Raw genomic sequence first — 17469 nt, 5'->3', positions numbered from 1 at the left:
TTAAAGCTGGTCACCGCATTGAGTTACTCATATATTGTGCTAACATTATTCATCTTTCCAGCTTGAGTTTTGATACTTAATAAAATAAATATTGAGTTAGAGGAAGGGAAAGGAAAACAACCATATCCTCCAAGGAGTGTGTTTTGCAAATGTGTTGTTGGAAGCTTGAGGTGGGAGAAAGTGGGGTGAGCGTGTAATGATCTTGCCCTTTTCCTCAGGATCTTAGCAAAAGCCCTTTGTGGAATTCCAGGAGCACCACAGTCAATAGGAAGTCTCAGTGAGTATTTCTGAATGTCTGTCTTTAAGCATCTTTGGCTTCTGTTCTTTTTTTAACTGGACTGGGAACCAAGGTTTAATTGGGTCAGAAAAGGAGAAAAAAGAGAATTATGTCCAACAACAATATTTTTCTTTTGTTAGCAAGAATGACTATTATTTATTCTCCTAGCTTTCCTGTTTTTGGCAACAAGATCTCACCTTAGTGCCTTTTAAGAATATAATGAAACATGTGCTATTGCAGCAAATTAACCATGTTGTCTTTTTTAGTGTCAAAAAAGCACATATGAAATAATAAGTATCATATCTTTTCTGATGTGAAATTTGCATTAAAAATTAGGAATAAATCTGTCTTGACTGAAAAAAAGACTTAGAGTGAAGACTAGATCGTTCTTTCCCTTAGTATTTTTTTCCCCAAATGTTTCTGTTTAGTTTCTAAGACGGATCTTTCTGGTTTCTCCTTAACATCCTAAGGGTTCATCAAAACAGTAACAATTTGAGAAGGTGTGAGACAGGAGGACAGGGCTAGAGAGAGCAGATAGAGAACTCACATTTTTGTAGACTTGAGACTCCTGGATTTTTATTACTCGAAGCGTATTTGAACACCAACCAGGCAGATTATTCTATTTTGTTTGTAGGTTTTATGGACCTTTCCAGTTACATCATCAAATTGACTATTCTTACAGCTAAAGGAGCAGAATTTAAAAGCATCTGTACTCTACAAAGGGGCCATTGATGTCAGGCAGGTGGAATATGATGGTCAGTTGGCAGTCAGCTGTGTTTGAGATGGCCTTTTCTCTGAAGCTCCCATCAAGGTCTCTCTGTGCAAGCCTGCTTCTAGAATTAATGTGCACATGTCTTTCTTCTCCCAAAGGTTCAGTAGTTTGTGCTCATGCAGAGTGGTGGGTTATTGCAGCATGAAATTAAACAATAATTGTAATTGTACTTTCTTCCCCAAGGACCTTACGTTCTAGAGATATTCTTTGAATGCGCTTATTTTGACTTGCCCATGGCCACTTGTGCACTTGAGCAGGGCACGTAACCATTTAAAGAGAGCTAATTTCAGCCTTGAACATTTAGGGATCACGTGGGCTAATGAAACTGATTTGTAGGCTTGTCCATAGACATTCATAGACTCATTTGTAGGCATCTACTTTGCATAGTTCAGGAACCCTTTAGTTTAATTGATCCAGAAGAATACAAATACAGTTAAATCTTATATATGTTGTGTGATCACACAGCTAATTAAAAACAAAAACCAACAACTGCTTTTCAGTTAGCTTAGGGCATACACAGTAAACGACTTATGTGCATATCTGGTGCTCGTTTTTCTATGAAAATAATTGTAGGGCTGTAAACTGTTTCTCTAAAAGTAGGGGTCAGATGTAACTGATACTCTTCCTTTAAAGTAATATATACACATGTGTATACATATATGCTTATAGACTCTATTATTTAGTGTTTTGTGCACTTTTTCTATCTTTGATCATTGAAAAATTTAAGCATTATCTAAACAACTTTAATTTTTCAAACAGGTTGAGAAGTTCAAATGGAGTTAACAGTAAGTTTTTATATTTTTTCATATTATTATTGGTGAGGTTTACGCTCCTGCTGAGATTTTTAGTTCTTGCAATCCTGTTTGTGGTTTTGTCTACTATACAGAGTAGCAAATTCTGTAGAAAAGTAGAAAGTTTTTGAATGTCTTTCCCCAGATAAATCAGGACTGATATCTGGTTTAAAATTTTTTGGAGTAACCAATTTTCAACCATGATTTTCCAGTGAGTAAGAGTATAGTCACTGAGCTCATTTAGACTGCTTGACAACTCTTACTGTGATGTTTTAACACATTGCCTGGTAAGAACTCATGAGATTGTATGTAGATCTTTCTTTTGTGGCTTCAGTGGGACTCTGTGCCCCAAGTGGCTAAGTAGGACCAAGCCTGCTTTGGTGAGACACCTCCCTCACCGAAACCACTCTCTATAGCCACTTTCAGATTTTACCCCTTTCTGTCTTCTTGACCCCTTGATACAGATCAGAAACCTTCCTCTTCTGTGGTCTTGCTCCATTTCAATTTATTGTGTTTTCAGTACATCCTTTGCAGTTGATTCCTTCCCCACCTACAAAAAATTTGTCATGTACAAAAGAAAAAAATAATCCTTTTCTGGATTTTACCTGGCTTTCAGACTGCCACTCCCCTTCCTTACCTCCAAATTAACTGAAACAGTGTTATTCCAGAAAGGAACAGTCTTTTCTGATGATCTTACCTTTTACCCAGCACCCCCAAAGGGAGGGAGTTTTGTTCCTTTGCTTATGCAGCAGCAAAAAGCCAGAGACATCTGTGAAATTGGGCTCATTACGCTGCTTATTCTACAAAGTATAAAGCAGTTACCACCGTGAGACCAAAGTTCTCCACTTTAATTCTGACTTTATGAAATGGCAAAACTGTTGGAAAGAATTTCTCTTGAGCCTTGTAATTTAGGACTTGAGCAGATAGAAGAGAACCAGTTGAACTTGCAAGAGGTATTCCCAACACACGGTCCTTCTGTAACCACACAAATCCCTTGCTGTCACCTTCCCTTCCACCTCCTTTGTTTCTGATATATACCTCTTAATATGTTTTCATCATTTTGTTGTCATTTTTAAGTCAGTGAAGTAGTCTGATAATAACTTGATATTAATAACGTCTTTATGGGGGCACTGCATCTTGGCCGGGAGCTCAGAGAATTGTGCTTCTGGGATGTCGTGAAATGTGATGGGCAGCCGCGTGCCTTCTGCAACCCAGAGGTGTAATTGGTTCAGAGGAAATACATCTTTGAGGCTAATATTACCTGTCTTTCTTCAATTCCCTATATAAATATATTTGGAGATATTGCATTGATGATTGGAAGCTGTCAGGATACCATGCACGATAATGTGGTTAAAGGATATTAGGCCAATCTTTTTCGAAAACCGAGAAGCTGTTCTGATTAACCTGTTCAATAATAACTTTGAAGGGAATATATTCATAAGTATGTATTTATCTCCAGCCAAGTAATTAAAATGTCAATCTCCTCTGTAATTTCAGAAATCTCAGACTCCTTAAAAAGCCCTCAAGAGCCTCACCATCATTATTCAGGTAGGATGCATGTACACATGGACGTATCAATGGAACTAGATGTCTGTGTGACTGCATTTGGAAACAAAAGCATTAATGAATTTGTGGTGTTGTTATGGCTCCAACTTGAAAAGTTGTTTACTCTGATGAGAACATATTCAGGTTTCTTGGGAAAACAAGTTGTTAGGATTTAAGAAGTTTTGGATTAAAAAAAAATGTTTGTATTGGTAAGTTCCAAATTGTAAAAGGGAAAGATGACCTTGAGATCTGAAAACTCCTTACAAGGTCAAAACCAGAGATCTTTGTGTTTTGGGCTGGAGAGGAGACAGGCCTGGGGCTGGTTCTCTAAGGAAGGGTTTTGTGCCCTTATTGGGCCCTCAGTGAACAGAACCACTGAATGAATGCCAGCCCCACAGGGGGTGTTCAACAAAGACACCTTAAAGGATGTTATTAAACAAGACGTCAAGGGTCTTGACTCTCTTAAGCAACATCGCTTCACAGTGATTCAGTAGTCTTTCTTTCAAAGTGGGAATAATTGTACTTGCCCTTCCTGAGGAGCAATCTGCCAAAGGGCTAGTTGAGAATAAAGGAAACCCTTTGAAATGCAAAGTAATGTAACAACCAACTGGACTCATGCCATTGGGTGGTCTTTTGGGTATCATTGCTCTCAGCATTGGATTAGATACTACATGAGTGAACTTTTTATACACTCTTAAAGCTGGGTACAAGAGTACAAGTGTATTGGTGTGATAATTACCATTATTATTATATCAAGGTCATGTGTTCAGGGTTTGGTAATAGGCTACCTTATCCTGAATTTTCCTCTGTAGTGAATAGTGTTTCAGTGGATTTCAGACTCCACATTCCAGGCTCTCATAACTGGGTGTTTCAGCTCAGCAGTAATCTGTTATTTTGACTCCAGCTGTCAGCTGAAGAAAGTCTCTGGTGAGGAACACTGTAACTGACATTGATTCTGATCTGTTAGGATACAACTCTTAACAGGAGAATTCAGATCACTTGCTTCTAATTAAAATTAGTCTTCAGCTCTCTCTGGGAAAAGAAAATGAACTCTGAAAAATCAACAGTAGATGTCCCCACAGCCCACTGTGCACTAGTTTGATCTGGAAAAGAAAAACCAGAGAATGAAGACCACAGATTAAAATGCTCTTTAAAAGCAAGTTCCACATATGTATGGATTAGTGTGGTATTTGCTATTCAGGAGGCTGTAGGTGACAACCCTAGCTCAGGACTTACTAGATAATCTTATATAATCTGTTACTAAAACTGGGATATCCTTCCTGTTTAAGGCATAGTTTATTTTAAATACTGTATTATAGACACTGTTTTTCATAAAGGAACAAATAAAGGGTCTTCAAAGTAAAATATTGTAGCATTATATGAGTATATTGATGTGGGGAATCTTTCTATAAATTTAGCCTACTGATGTGTACTTAAAATAGTAAATCTGCTTTTGTTTGCAGCCATTGAAAGGAACAATTTAATGAGGCTTTCTCAGACCATACCATTTACACCAATCCAACTGTTTGGTGAGTGCCGTTTCTACCTTCTTGAGGTTGTGCCAGGGCAAAGGCAAAACATCTGAGTGAATCAGGAGAAAACATTTTGCATAATTTTAGTTGAAGATCTTCTTTTACCCATGGTTGCAGTTTAGAAATATTAATTTCCTAAAATGGAAACTCTTATTAACTGCCTGGCTGGTATCTAGGCTCAAAACCTAATATACTCTGAGGACAGGACTATAATGAGCAGCAGTTGGGGGAAAAAGCAATACTGTTGCACCGGGCATTCACTGATTTAAGGCTGGAAAAAGTAGAATAGAAAAGAACCAACCAGTCATACGTAATAAACAGAGGAGAAAGCATTCAATGTCAATACAGAAGAAGCTAACAGACATCTAAAGAGAAATGCTTGGTATATTGCTTTTAATTTGTTTGTTTTGTTTCATGTAAACTAATTGCTCTTAGCTCAGAGAACAAATGTGATTTTTAAAGGCTGGAGTAGTAGAGAAAAACAAACTCATGGTAGCCATGCTGCTGCTGCTGCTAAGTCGCTTCAGTCGTGTCCAACTCTGTGCGACCCCAGAGACGGCAGCCCACCCGTCCCTGGGGTTCTCCAGGCAAGAACACTGGAGTGGGTTGCCATTTCCTTCTCCAATGCATGAAAGTGAAAAGTGAAAGTAAAGTCGCTCAGTCGTGTCTGACTCTTAGTGACCCCATGGACTGCAGCCTACCAGGCTCCTCCGTCCATGGGATTTTCCCGGCAGGAGTACTGGAGTGGGGTGCCATGTTAGCCATGGCTACTGGCATTTCTCTGTCCTGCCACTTGACAACATAACAAGGGTCCCTGCACTGTCCTTGATCTTGATTTTCTCACATCCTTCACATAAGGACAGATCAGGTGGCTTCTGATTGTTGATGCTTTCTCCTTCCACTTGTCTCCACAACTGGTTGTATAACTCACTAGCTTTGTTCTAAATCCTCTAGGTATTTAGAACTCTAAAGAGATCTCCAGTGCCATTTATCTGGGCACCAAGAATAAATATTCAAAGGCATGTTATTAAGCATTACCTAGACATGTTCTTTGGTAAGCAATTAAATGCAAGAGTGAGTGAATAGATTCTTTTCTTTGTAAAGTGTTTTATACAATATTTCATAAGAAAAGCCAGTACAGTGTTTTATAATAAAAGCCATTTGAAACTGAGGTGTTGAAACTGGACAGAAGTTTTCTGTAGTATGTTACCTCTGTCAGGAAGTGTTGCGCACTATATTAGGTGGAGTTTAGGCCCCATAAGAATGGCTCCCTGTTCAACAGCCTAAAATTGGAAGCTGCAGAGCAGTTAGAGAACACGTGAGTGTAAAATCTTTAAAGTGGGATTGGGTTTGTAACTGCGAGTCTGCTTCACATTAGCTGTGTTACCATATTTAATCTTTATAACCACCTAATGAAGTGGCTCTTTTAATAACACTTCCATTTTACTGATGAGCAAAGTGAGGCTTTACTTGTCCAAAGGCACAAAGAAAGGAGGGAAAGGTTCTGGGGTATGACTTTGCTTCTAACTTTAACCTATCTAAGTGGGGTAATATCACCCCCAAGGGAGCAAAAACATCTTTTTATTTTCGTGTGTAAAGCACAGATACACACACACTCAGAGTTTATAAACAGATATACAGTATATCCTCGGTATTAAAATGTCAGGGAAGGGACAGTTAGGAAAAAAAAAAATAACAGTCTAAAACAACTCCTAAGGGGGATAATAATAAACACGGGGTTTGAACTGTCTCTTTAAGAGTACTATCTTTAACAAAAGAAGCATAGCCTTGATACTCTGATTTTATTTTCATCTAGCTATAATCTATAATAAGAACAACTTAATTCTTATGTGACACCTAACACCTGGTTCATTTTTCCTCTCCCTCTTTACTGGACTCTGACACAGCCAGATGTCTGTACCTGACCCTGAACAGATGCAATTCCCGTGACCCTCTGATCCTTTGGGAAACTGAATCGATTCTTCTGAGTTGATATTTAGGAGGCCGTTCATGTCACAGACATGAATCTCATTGAACCCCTCCCCTGCATTTCTCTTTGCAGCAGGAGAAGAAGTAACGGTCTATAGGCTGGAGGAGAGTTCTCCCTTGAATCTGGATAAAAGCATGTCTTCTTGGTCCCAGCGGGGGAGATCTGCTATGATCCAGGTGTTGTCCCAAGAGGAGATGGATGGTGGCCTTCGCAAAGCCATGAGAGTCATTAGTACCTGGTCTGAGGATGACATCCTCAAGCCAGGGCAGGTTTTCATCGTGAAGTCCTTTCTTCCTGAGGTTGTGCAGACATGGCACGAAATCTTCCAGGAGAGTACTGTGCTTCATCTTTGCCTTAGGGTGAGTCAGAGACCCAGAGCCCAGATGGACAGGTCGAAGAAAGGGAATCTGGCTCTGTCCTGGTTGAAGGCCATTACTTCAACCCAAGAGATCTTGAAATTGGGGCTTCCCTGATAGCTCAGTTGGTAAAGAATCTGCCTGCAATGCAGAAAACCCTGGTTCGATTCCTGAGTTGGGAATATCCTCTGGAGAAGGGAAAAAGCTACCCACTCCAATATTTGGAGGTGGTGGTATTTTATTATTTTTAGCTTTTACTTTTGGAGTGGGTAGTGATGGAAGCTGAGTAAGGCTAAAAATCACACCTGGGAGTCCTTTAGTAATTCTGTGATCATTCATTAGTAGGCATGTAGTAGTAAACCAATATTTTTGTCAATGCTCCTTATTTTGCAGGAAATTCAACAACAAAGAGCTGCTCAAAAACTGATCTATACCTTCAACCAAGTAAAACCACAAACCATTCCCTACACTCCAAGGTGAGGAAATATTGGCACGTGGCACTTCATCTTAAGTAGGGATTTCTGTCAATTTCATTGTACCACTGTTGGTCACAAGAAATACCAGACTCATGGGGAAGTTCCCCATGACCTTAATTTTGTTTTCTTCTTTAGATCATCCTTGGAGACAGTAAAAAGAGAAGTAGACATCCCAGGGATGTTTGGCTTAAATCACTGAATTTATGTGAGTGGAAAAGAGCAGATCAAGCAGAGGCCATAACTAACCTCTCGATTACGAAAGCAGGCAGATCTTGGGTGTTGTTAACTAATATCCAGAAACATTATGGCAGGAAAACACTTCTACTGTAAGCATAGTTTCCTCTCCTAGTTATCTTATAAAAATTAGGAACTGTAAAGGAATGAGCTCTTATTTTTCACCTGAGTGTTTCCATGCACTTGGATTCATTTAGCAACATAGATCATAGTTCAGTGCTGAGGACTTACAGTAAAGTTTTATTGTTCCATTTACAAGGAACTTCATACAGCAAGGCAAGGAAAGTTGAATCCAGTACTCAAGAGAGCTCCTCGAAGAGCAGGGAGGTGGGTGAGGGTGGGGAAAGCTCCAAATCTTTGCATCGCATTTTTTTCAATAGAAAGGCAGGGGCATGTGCACTGCGCTTACTCAGTCAAGCTAGGACATCTCCTCTGTTGTTCTCTGTTCAGTAATATATAACTCCTACCTTTGCTGCCTGGTGGGAAAACCTAACCTCTTTTCCGTCCTCATAGGTTCCTGGAAGTTTTCTTAATTTACTGCCATTCAGCCCAGCAGTGGTTGACCATCGAGAAGTATATGACGGGGGAGTTCCGGAAGTACAACAACAACAACGGTGATGAAATTGCCCCCAGCAACACTTTGGAGGAGCTGATGTTGGCTTTCTCTCACTGGACCTATGAGTATACTCGGGGAGAGCTGCTGGTTTTAGATTTGCAAGGTGATTGACAGCTGAGGATTTGATAGAATAAGCATGAGGCAACGTTCAGGAAACATGGACCAAAGATTGCTTTCTCCTTCTCATTGTCACCTGCATTTGCCCCTAGCTCTTTCTTAAAGTCACAGTTAAGATCTTTCAGTGGGGACTTTCCTTGGCAGTACGTACTTTTTTTTTTTTTTTTAATTTGAAAACAGAAGATGGTATCTGTTTTCTGAATTTATTTACTGTTTGTGGAACTGTCCTAAGTGGGTAGAATCAGGCAGGTATCCTGAGAGATCATGTGAGAACCAGGATAGGTCATGTATGGAGTTGCTCTGTCTAGCTTTGATATGTGGTAGGGCCATTTATGTCAGAGACATTGTACAGTGATGATCAGGAGCAGATGATATAGGCAGATGATTACTGGCCTAGAACTTAAAGTTATCAAAAATGTTAATCTAAACAGGAGAATGATTTTTGTATCAGATTTCTAGTTTTCTGGCTTTTCTTTGGACTTAAGTGCACAATAACACTTAGGCATGCATTAATATGTGTAGGAAAGTTGCAATTCTGGTCACTTTTCATGATTTTGAGCTCCGTACTTCAGCAGTTTATAATTTAGCTTGCTCTCTTTGCTGTGTACCTTGATACAGCAAAGTACAGACTCGGTCTGAAAGTACAGACTCGGTCTGGGAGAGGCAACGCAGCGCACTGTTATTTAATGGAAGGCTTTGATCAGTGCATCTCTCTACTAGCAACACCTCACATGTGACTTATAATCCTGCAGCATGAAACAAAGTATCTCTAGCAGGCTTTCCTTGAAGGGACAAAAGGAGATATGTATTAAGGTCAAAGTTTAGTCCCTGGGCTCGCTGACTGGGGCTTTGGTTTCAAATAAGGGATTTAGCCCAGGAACTTTCATAGAAGTTATCTCATTTAATCCCAGAAGCAGCACCTCGAGGTAGATATTACGGGGAATTTATGTCCTGAAAGTTTAAATAACTTGCCCAAGGTTGCACAGTTACCTAAGAGGGAGCCAGGATGCAGGCTTAAGCTGGTTTGATCATCCATGCTCTTTCTCTGTCACTGTTCTTTTATTTCTTTGTAAGTTTCAGATCCATAAGAATATTACCATGTTCTGATTCCTTTTATCTATTAATTTTTTAAAAAAATCTGGTCTCTTCCTTGTCCTCTCTGACTTTTCCATTTCTCCAGACCTGGGATTCTATGCCGAAATCAGGCTTGAAGGCTGGAGACAGATGAGATGAGCAGGCAGTCCTGGGGCGTTGTGAGCAATGTCCACTAAGACTGCAAACCCATTTTGATTGAAATTTGTGCCATGTGCTCAAGGATGTCTGTATATATATATATACACACACATACACATATATGTGTCATTTGGACTTATGTATCATTTGAAAAGTGTATATACTTTTCAAATGACACATAAGTCCTTCTGTCCTTTCATATCTGTGCTGCTCACAAGGTTGAGTTATATTTCTAACCCTCAAACACAATATTTTAAGAAGCAATATAAACAAAGTTAAAACAGTCAAGATGATTCAGTTTTAAGCCAGCAAGTACATGATCCATGTAAACCCAGCACACTGATGCCCTAGGCATCTGCTTTTGTAGCTCATGTTGGGGAAAGGTTGATTGTTTTCATCTGTACTTGAGTGTCTGTGCTTTGAGGTTTGGGTGGAGATGTTTAAAAAGTAAAAAACAAACCAAAAAACAACCAAAGAAAAACTTTAAGGAATTAATGATGACTCTTCAGTGTGTTTTGTATTCCACTTGAATAGGTTTTTGTTTAATGATGTTTATGTTTGGGGATTTTTATGTCTCTTAGTAATCCAAAGTGACATTAAACAGAACAAATCCTGCGTTGATAGTCTTGGGGGGGAAAAGGAATTAACTTTATTTTTTCGCTGGGCAATTATGTGAACTGCAGAAATTAGGCCACTCCAAATAAACTATGTCAAAACACTGACCTTCAAAGAAGGGAAGAATGGACATCATAGAATGAGCATGAAGAAATTGAGATACTTATTGGAGTGTTTTGCCAATTGTTTAGCCCTGAATTTATGGAAGAATGTGAATCCTATAATAGTAATTATAAGCAGTTATAATACTAGTGCTACTAGCTAACATTTCCTAGTTATTTTGTGTCAAGTACTTGGCTAAAGGCTTATGTGCATTAATATATTTAACTCAAACCAGGTTGGAAAGGAAAAACGGGAGAATAGAATGTAGTCTTAAAATATGATAACAAGTTTTCAGTTCAGTAATGTTTTATATTTAATTGCGTAGTATTTTTAGTCTTTGGAGAGACAATGTGCGTTGTCTGGGTGGCAGGGAGTGGAGACTGAAAGGCCAGTCAGCTGCAGTTAGGAGAAGTTCTGAAGTCATGGTGCTGGGGGCTCCACCCCCAGCTAATTCATGGTGGAGCCATGAATTAGCTGCGTGATGAGAGGGCAACCACTTTGAGTTCTACTTCCTCATTTGTAATTGGGGTAAATCATGTTATGCACTTAACTCACAGGGTTGTTCAGGGGCCGAAATGAGGCAAGTTCCTGACACAGTAAATGTAGCTGTTGTTCTCAGGGTTAATCCCTGTGTGGCTTGTTAACGTGGCAGTTACTCTTCAGTTGTGGGCAGTCTCCTCTTAGCTGTGTAGTCCTGGTGGTAACTTAAAGGACATCCCAGCTTTGGCCTTTGTAGAATGAAGCCCTGATCAGCTTGCTGTGGCTCCCTCTTGCTTTGAGGGAAAGAAGGAATGAGAAATACTCTGCCCATTTATTCTTTCAGTTTCTTCTTTTCTTCTCTTTATTTTATTCCAGAGAGTGCCAGTCATAACTCAGCAGCTGCCACATCAGGCCAGGAAGCTGAATTTAGGGAGAGGCTAGACTAATTTCTTTTTTTGTTGTTGTTATAATTAAATTTATTTATTTTTAATTGAAGGATAATTGCTCTACAATATAGTGTTGGTTTCTGCCAAACATCAACATGAAACGGCCATAGGTTCATCTATGGAGGCTTGACTAATTTCTGATCATTTGTAATGATACTGTACTATTCCAGTCTCATTCTCTTTAAAAACCCTACATGTGAGAGCCTGAATCATCATCATTACATGTGAAATCTAATATTTTATTCCGAGCAATAGGAATGAAAAACAATTGTATTTGAACTTACAGTGGTCTGTGGCGTGTTTTGTTTTTTTTTTGGTAAGGCTTGACACAAAGAACTTTTGGGGCTATTAATTTTTTATTCAACAAAGCAGTTTTCAGTATAAGTCAGCCTTAGCAGCAGCATCATCATGGTACATTCTGCTGCTACAAGGGAAGTAACTTCTTTCCATAGATATGGAAGTTCACTGATGTATCCCAAAGCGTTTGGGATCAGAATGTAAGTCTCTGAGTTTCTCATAAGGCCGTGCTGTGTGTTGCCTGTACATGGGCATATACTCTGTTAATGCCAGTAAAGAGATACCACTGGAATTTTTAGATGTTAAAATGTCTTATTTTCTTTCACATTTTTCCAGATATCTAGGTGTGTGGGTGGGCTTCCCTGGTAGCTCAGACAGTAAAGAATCTGCCTGCCATGCAGGAGACCTGGGTTTGATCCCTGGGTTGAGAAGATCCCCTGGAGAAGGGAATGGCAACCCTCTCTAGTATCCTTGACTGGAGAATCCCATGGACATAGGAGCTTGGCAGGCTGCAGTCCATGGGGTCCCACAGGGGTGGACATGACTGATCGACTAACACACACACACACACACAGGTGTGTGGGTAGGATAGGCACCTGTGTTAGAGTTTGCCTATTGAGTGACTCCTGTGTAGCTGGGAGAGGCCGGGGTGGGCGTGGGGGTACAGCATAGTTGGTTCTCTGAACTGCTTTCTGTTTTTCACTCACTGCAATCCCCCTTCTGCCATTCACGGGTCTTGATAGATGTGTTTAGCAGTTAAGCTTTGAGCTGTCAGATTGGGTTTAGGGATGTAGAGGTTTGTGGATACTCTTCACCCTCAGTCTTAGAGGAGGTTCTGTTCATTAGGAAACAGTACCTCAGGGAAGTGAGATCATTAGAGCCTGGTTTTACCAGTGGTAAGAAAATAGAACTTTACTTCACAAGAGCTTTTGATAGAATTGTTGTTTAGTTGCTCAGTTGTGTCTGACTCCTTTTGCAACCCCATGGACTGTAGCCCGCCAGACTCCTCTGTCCATGGGATTCCCCAGGCAAGAATACTGGAGTGGGTAGCCATTTCCTCCTCCAGAGGGCCTTCCTGTATCTCCTGCATTGGCCAGCAGATTCTCTACCACTGAGCCACCAGGGAAGTCCCTTGATAGAATAAAGACAATAAATAGAGCAGTTGACATGGTTCACCTTCTTCTGTTTTGCTAAGCAGTTTATATGCTGGTTCATGTAATCTTCTCCGTAACCTACAGGATAAGGCCCATGATTATTCACACTTTCAGATGATACAACTGAGACACAGAGAGATTAAAGAAGGTGTCCAGATTACACAGCTAGAGACTGATGAGGCTGTGGGTGAGACCCGGACCCTTTGACTTCTTCCTATTTAACAGGCTACAAGACTGAAAAGAAATGGAAGCTGGTATGATTTGATAGACTTTTTCCCCCCTGTACAGTCCCCCTTTCCCCAATTCTTTCAGTACTGTGCATATCTCCAACTTAAATTTACAGTTTACTCAGACATCAGCCTAAAGCTTTCATCATTGCTGGAAGCTGTAGGCATAAAATCAGGTCTGAGCTTAAATGTGTGAAGGATTTGTGGCCTTCACTCTCTATTGGTCATAATGGGATGTCTTGTTTTTTTACTTACTACCTAGTGCTGTTTATTTACTAAAATAGTTAAACAAAGTTGTTCTTTTTATTTACTGCATGTTTACTATATAGTTAGTGTCCGGCTACGCTGTTTCTTCTTATATCTATAATGAGAAAACTATAAAAGGCCCAGCTTCTTCCTATGACATTTTCTTTAAAAAAGAAAGCACATTTGCATACTTCCACATGAGCCTATGTTTCAGACTTATTTTCCCTTTCCTATTTAGAATCAGTGCCCAAAGAGATTCTAAGCTAGGGGTTCTTAAAGGGTCCCTGGGTACAAGTCTGAGGGTCTGTGAACTTTGATGAAAAAACAGTTATACCTTTATACTAACCTATAGCTGAAAGTTATCATTTCCTTCAACTATAATGGAGACAGCAAACCACAGTGGTATTAGCAGTACCCATGACTGTTTGCAGTAGCAATTACAGATGTTAACATGGCAAATATTTTTCTCAAAATACAGATTGTATTTTTATTACTTGAATATTATAGTGTTATTAGACTTGTGCTTGATCCTGTTAGCTAATGTGCTGATAAAGAAGCACATGTATTACAAAACTATTTTAAAAATATTTTAATCACTGTATTTCAATATCGTGGTTTCCTTTGTAATCTTACGTATTCAAATTATACATTTTAAAACATTTATTCTGAGAAGGGGCTCCCTTAACTTCATCAGGCTGACAAAGTGTCATGATACAAAAAAAGTTGGAACCCCTACCTGCCCCCCACCCCCAACTTAAAACAGGTTATTTTCCTAAGGAAGTCAGTTTCTCAGGGGAATGGTCTATAAATTATAAGGATTACATTTTCCTGTGAAAGGTGTCAGCATATGGAAAAAGTACAGAACATGGTAAAAACCTTTCTTTTTTAAAGTAGTTGTTAGAAACATGTTGTTTTGTTTTTTTTCTTAACCAAATAGAAACACATAATAATGTTTTACATTTTATTTGATTTTAAGTGGATTTCCCACGAGGTTGGTCTCTTCCAAGCCAAGAGAACCAGTGCTGATTGGAGTATGGTCTCAGAAATTGCTGGCTTATGCCCACGTGGTGCACTCAGCCCGTCTGACTGGCTCACTTGTGAAAATGCTCCCATTGGAAGTCAGTCTCACCACCACTTGCATTTAATAAGAGATTCACTTTGAGGTTGATCCCTGTTTTAATAAACGTTCATTTTAAATTACACTTACATTGTCTTTTTATGCTTTGGTGCCATTTTTTAAAGAAGTAAAATTTACTGAAGGATCACATTCATTCAAGAAAGTGAACACAGTATATGTGTACATCTCAAAGAATTTCCACAACTGAACACATGTGTGTAACCAGCACCCAGATCAAGAATGTAGGCTGTTTGTATTCTTCTGTTTGTAAACATTGTAAAAATAGCATTTGTTGTGTGTCTTTGATGGACCACGGGTGGGTATCTGCAGAACCACACAGTACCTTGCACCTTGCTGAGCACTGATGGACTCCATCTAAAGAGACCATGGGCTAGGGGGAGGGACACAGGCTTTGGCTCAGCTTGAATCCTATTATGACCTCTTGTGGTCTGTGCAACCTCTGACAAATTGCTTAATATCTTTGAACATCAGTGTACTCATTGGTAAAATAAGGCTATCAGCATACTAATACTTTTCTTTCATGATTGCCAAGAGTTAGAAAAAATAAAATTAGTCTGGTGTATATGAGTGATAAATGAATGATGGATGCCATTATCAGTAACTGTGAACACATCAAAATGCACTCATTTGTAGCCTAGAGGTTTATTATAGTGTAATAGAGGGGGTTGCAGGAGATAGTGCATTAACTAAAGTTTTCAAACTTGCTTGGACAATTTTTATGGTATAGTAAATTTACATGATGTTGAGTTTACCACAGTGTGGATGTAGGTTTAAAGAAAGGAAATAAAGCTTGGTTATTATTTTCTTGAATTTCTGAAAAAGTGAAACTCCCCATTTACTAAATGAATTTTCTTTTTCTTTGGAGGTGTTGGAGAAAATTTGACAGATCCATCTGTAATAAAACCTGAAGACAAACAGTAAGTTAATTTCTCATTTAGAAAATTGCACTTGCCACATTGTACATGATTTCTTAAACATAATTTTTAAGCACTTATATATCTTGCCTAGATCCTAGGAAGATTTTGAGGCAGGTTTTATCAATGTCTGTATCTATATCCCCAAATATTTGTATCCAAATATGATAAAATACAGTAAGATTTAAAATACAGTTTTAAAGAATGTATGGCTTAGGAAATGGGGGCCAAAAATAAGCAGAATATGATTAAATCTGGAGTTGTTAGTACACAAAAATGGAAATTGTATAAAGACCAATGTTGTAGCCAGAACTTTGTTGCAAATTTGACTCTGAGTTTTCTAGTATCCCAGACAAAGGAGAAATATGGGTAAGTTCAGCCTCCATAGGCTTTGACATGAAGACAGTGTCGTAGGAGAGACAGTTTCCTTTGTTGTCTTCACAATGGAGTCATTGTATTCTTGTCATGGGTAGTGTCTTCCATCACATGCCTATAAAATTAAAGCTGGGGGCAGAAAGTGTGCTATGTAGTAACCGCAAATCTGTGAGAGGCCCAAACAAGTGGGGCTTAGATATGGAGTCATCAGATTGTCTATTAATTCAGGACGCTAAATTCTACAGAGAGGTGTGTCATCTGCCTGTCCTTTGAATTCCCATGGACATTTTATCCCATGAGCAGGCTTTTGGGAGGTCTTGGAAGTAAAGGATCTGAGGTGGTATTAACGGTGGAGTAAAAAGAAGTGATGATTAAGGAAAAAAGTGGTGATTAAGGATGGATCAATATAGAAAAATGACAGTGGTTTTCAAACATAAACTTGCATCATAATCACCCGGAGAGCTTGTTAAAACACAGTTTGCTGCCCTTTACCTCCAGCTCTTGTCCCTGGTTTCTAATTCAGTGGGTTTGGGATGGGTTCACATAATGTCGCAAGTTCCCAGATGATTCTAATTCTGCTGGCCTAAAGCCCACACTTTTGAGAACTGCTAACATATGACATTTTAATTTCTTAGTTGTCCTAAGTGTCTAAACTTGGTCTGTGGGTTGTGTGTGTGTCTATATATATACATATATTTATAAAAATGGGTGATTTCTATATGATGAACTCTGAAACTTTTATTTCCCTCCCATGGACTCATATTGTAGTTATTCACTACTTGGATGCTATATTCTTTTACTGAATGATTTAATCTAAATATGGTGCCATCTGTAGGTGTCTCTACAAGGAAGTACATCTAAAAGTGTATTAGCTGTTTCTTTGAATCAGGTGAGCTAGAGAAGATAAAAGTGAGTTGTATTGTTCCTCTGCATCCAAACCCCATGATATTTGACCCTGGAGTTCATGTTGTAACCCTTAGTGTACAGATAAAGGCTTTGCTATTTTTTTTAGCTAAAAATATGTATTATTTCTTCAGTGGTCCTGTATGCCCAAGAGTTTGTAGTAGAAACTTTGTATAATTTTGCAGTGAAAATTTTTGCATATATAATGAATCAAGTTTATGTATACTTTATGTATATCATCTATTAAATTTTGACCTTGGTATGTATATTTAATATGACCTGAATATTTCCAACTTTTCGAATTCTAAGAAGATTATATTATTCCTCTTGACAGTTGAGTATTTAATTGCATTCTATAAGCCAGTGTGTTTCAATTTCTATTAGGGTCACCTAGGGAACTTAAAAAAAAAGATAAAGCTGCTCAGAATTATCCTCAAGTCAGAATCTCAGGATGGGATCCTGATGTCTGTATTTTTCAAAAGTTTCCCATGTGGTTCTAATGGGCAGTCAGGGTTGGGAGCCTCTGGCTGATAGCAGACGTTTTTTAATGACTTGAGGCCGGGCACACTGGAAGCTGATAGGTTGGTATCACTATAGCCTGTCTGATTTTGTGGGGTCACCTAGTTTTGGTGC

At 39.0% G+C, this 17469-nt stretch overlaps 1 protein-coding gene across 1 annotated transcript in view; it reads left to right on the top strand.

Annotated features, from left to right (window-relative positions):
• Window positions 1-17469, top strand: part of TRPM6 (transient receptor potential cation channel subfamily M member 6) — a 164667-nt gene that overhangs the window by 139679 nt on the left and 7519 nt on the right. Inside the window, 8 exon segments of the mRNA XM_055578315.1 lie at window positions 219-277; window positions 1809-1834; window positions 3338-3388; window positions 4849-4914; window positions 6980-7266; window positions 7657-7739; window positions 8487-8692; window positions 15510-15561. Coding sequence (XP_055434290.1) covers window positions 219-277; window positions 1809-1834; window positions 3338-3388; window positions 4849-4914; window positions 6980-7266; window positions 7657-7739; window positions 8487-8692; window positions 15510-15561 — 830 coding nt within the window.

Source organism: Bubalus kerabau, chromosome 4 (assembly GCF_029407905.1).
Source record: "Bubalus kerabau isolate K-KA32 ecotype Philippines breed swamp buffalo chromosome 4, PCC_UOA_SB_1v2, whole genome shotgun sequence".
Taxonomy (NCBI): domain Eukaryota; kingdom Metazoa; phylum Chordata; class Mammalia; order Artiodactyla; family Bovidae; genus Bubalus; species Bubalus kerabau.
The sequence above is the reverse complement of the archived record's forward strand: the minus strand, read 5'-3'. Positions and strand labels throughout refer to the sequence as shown.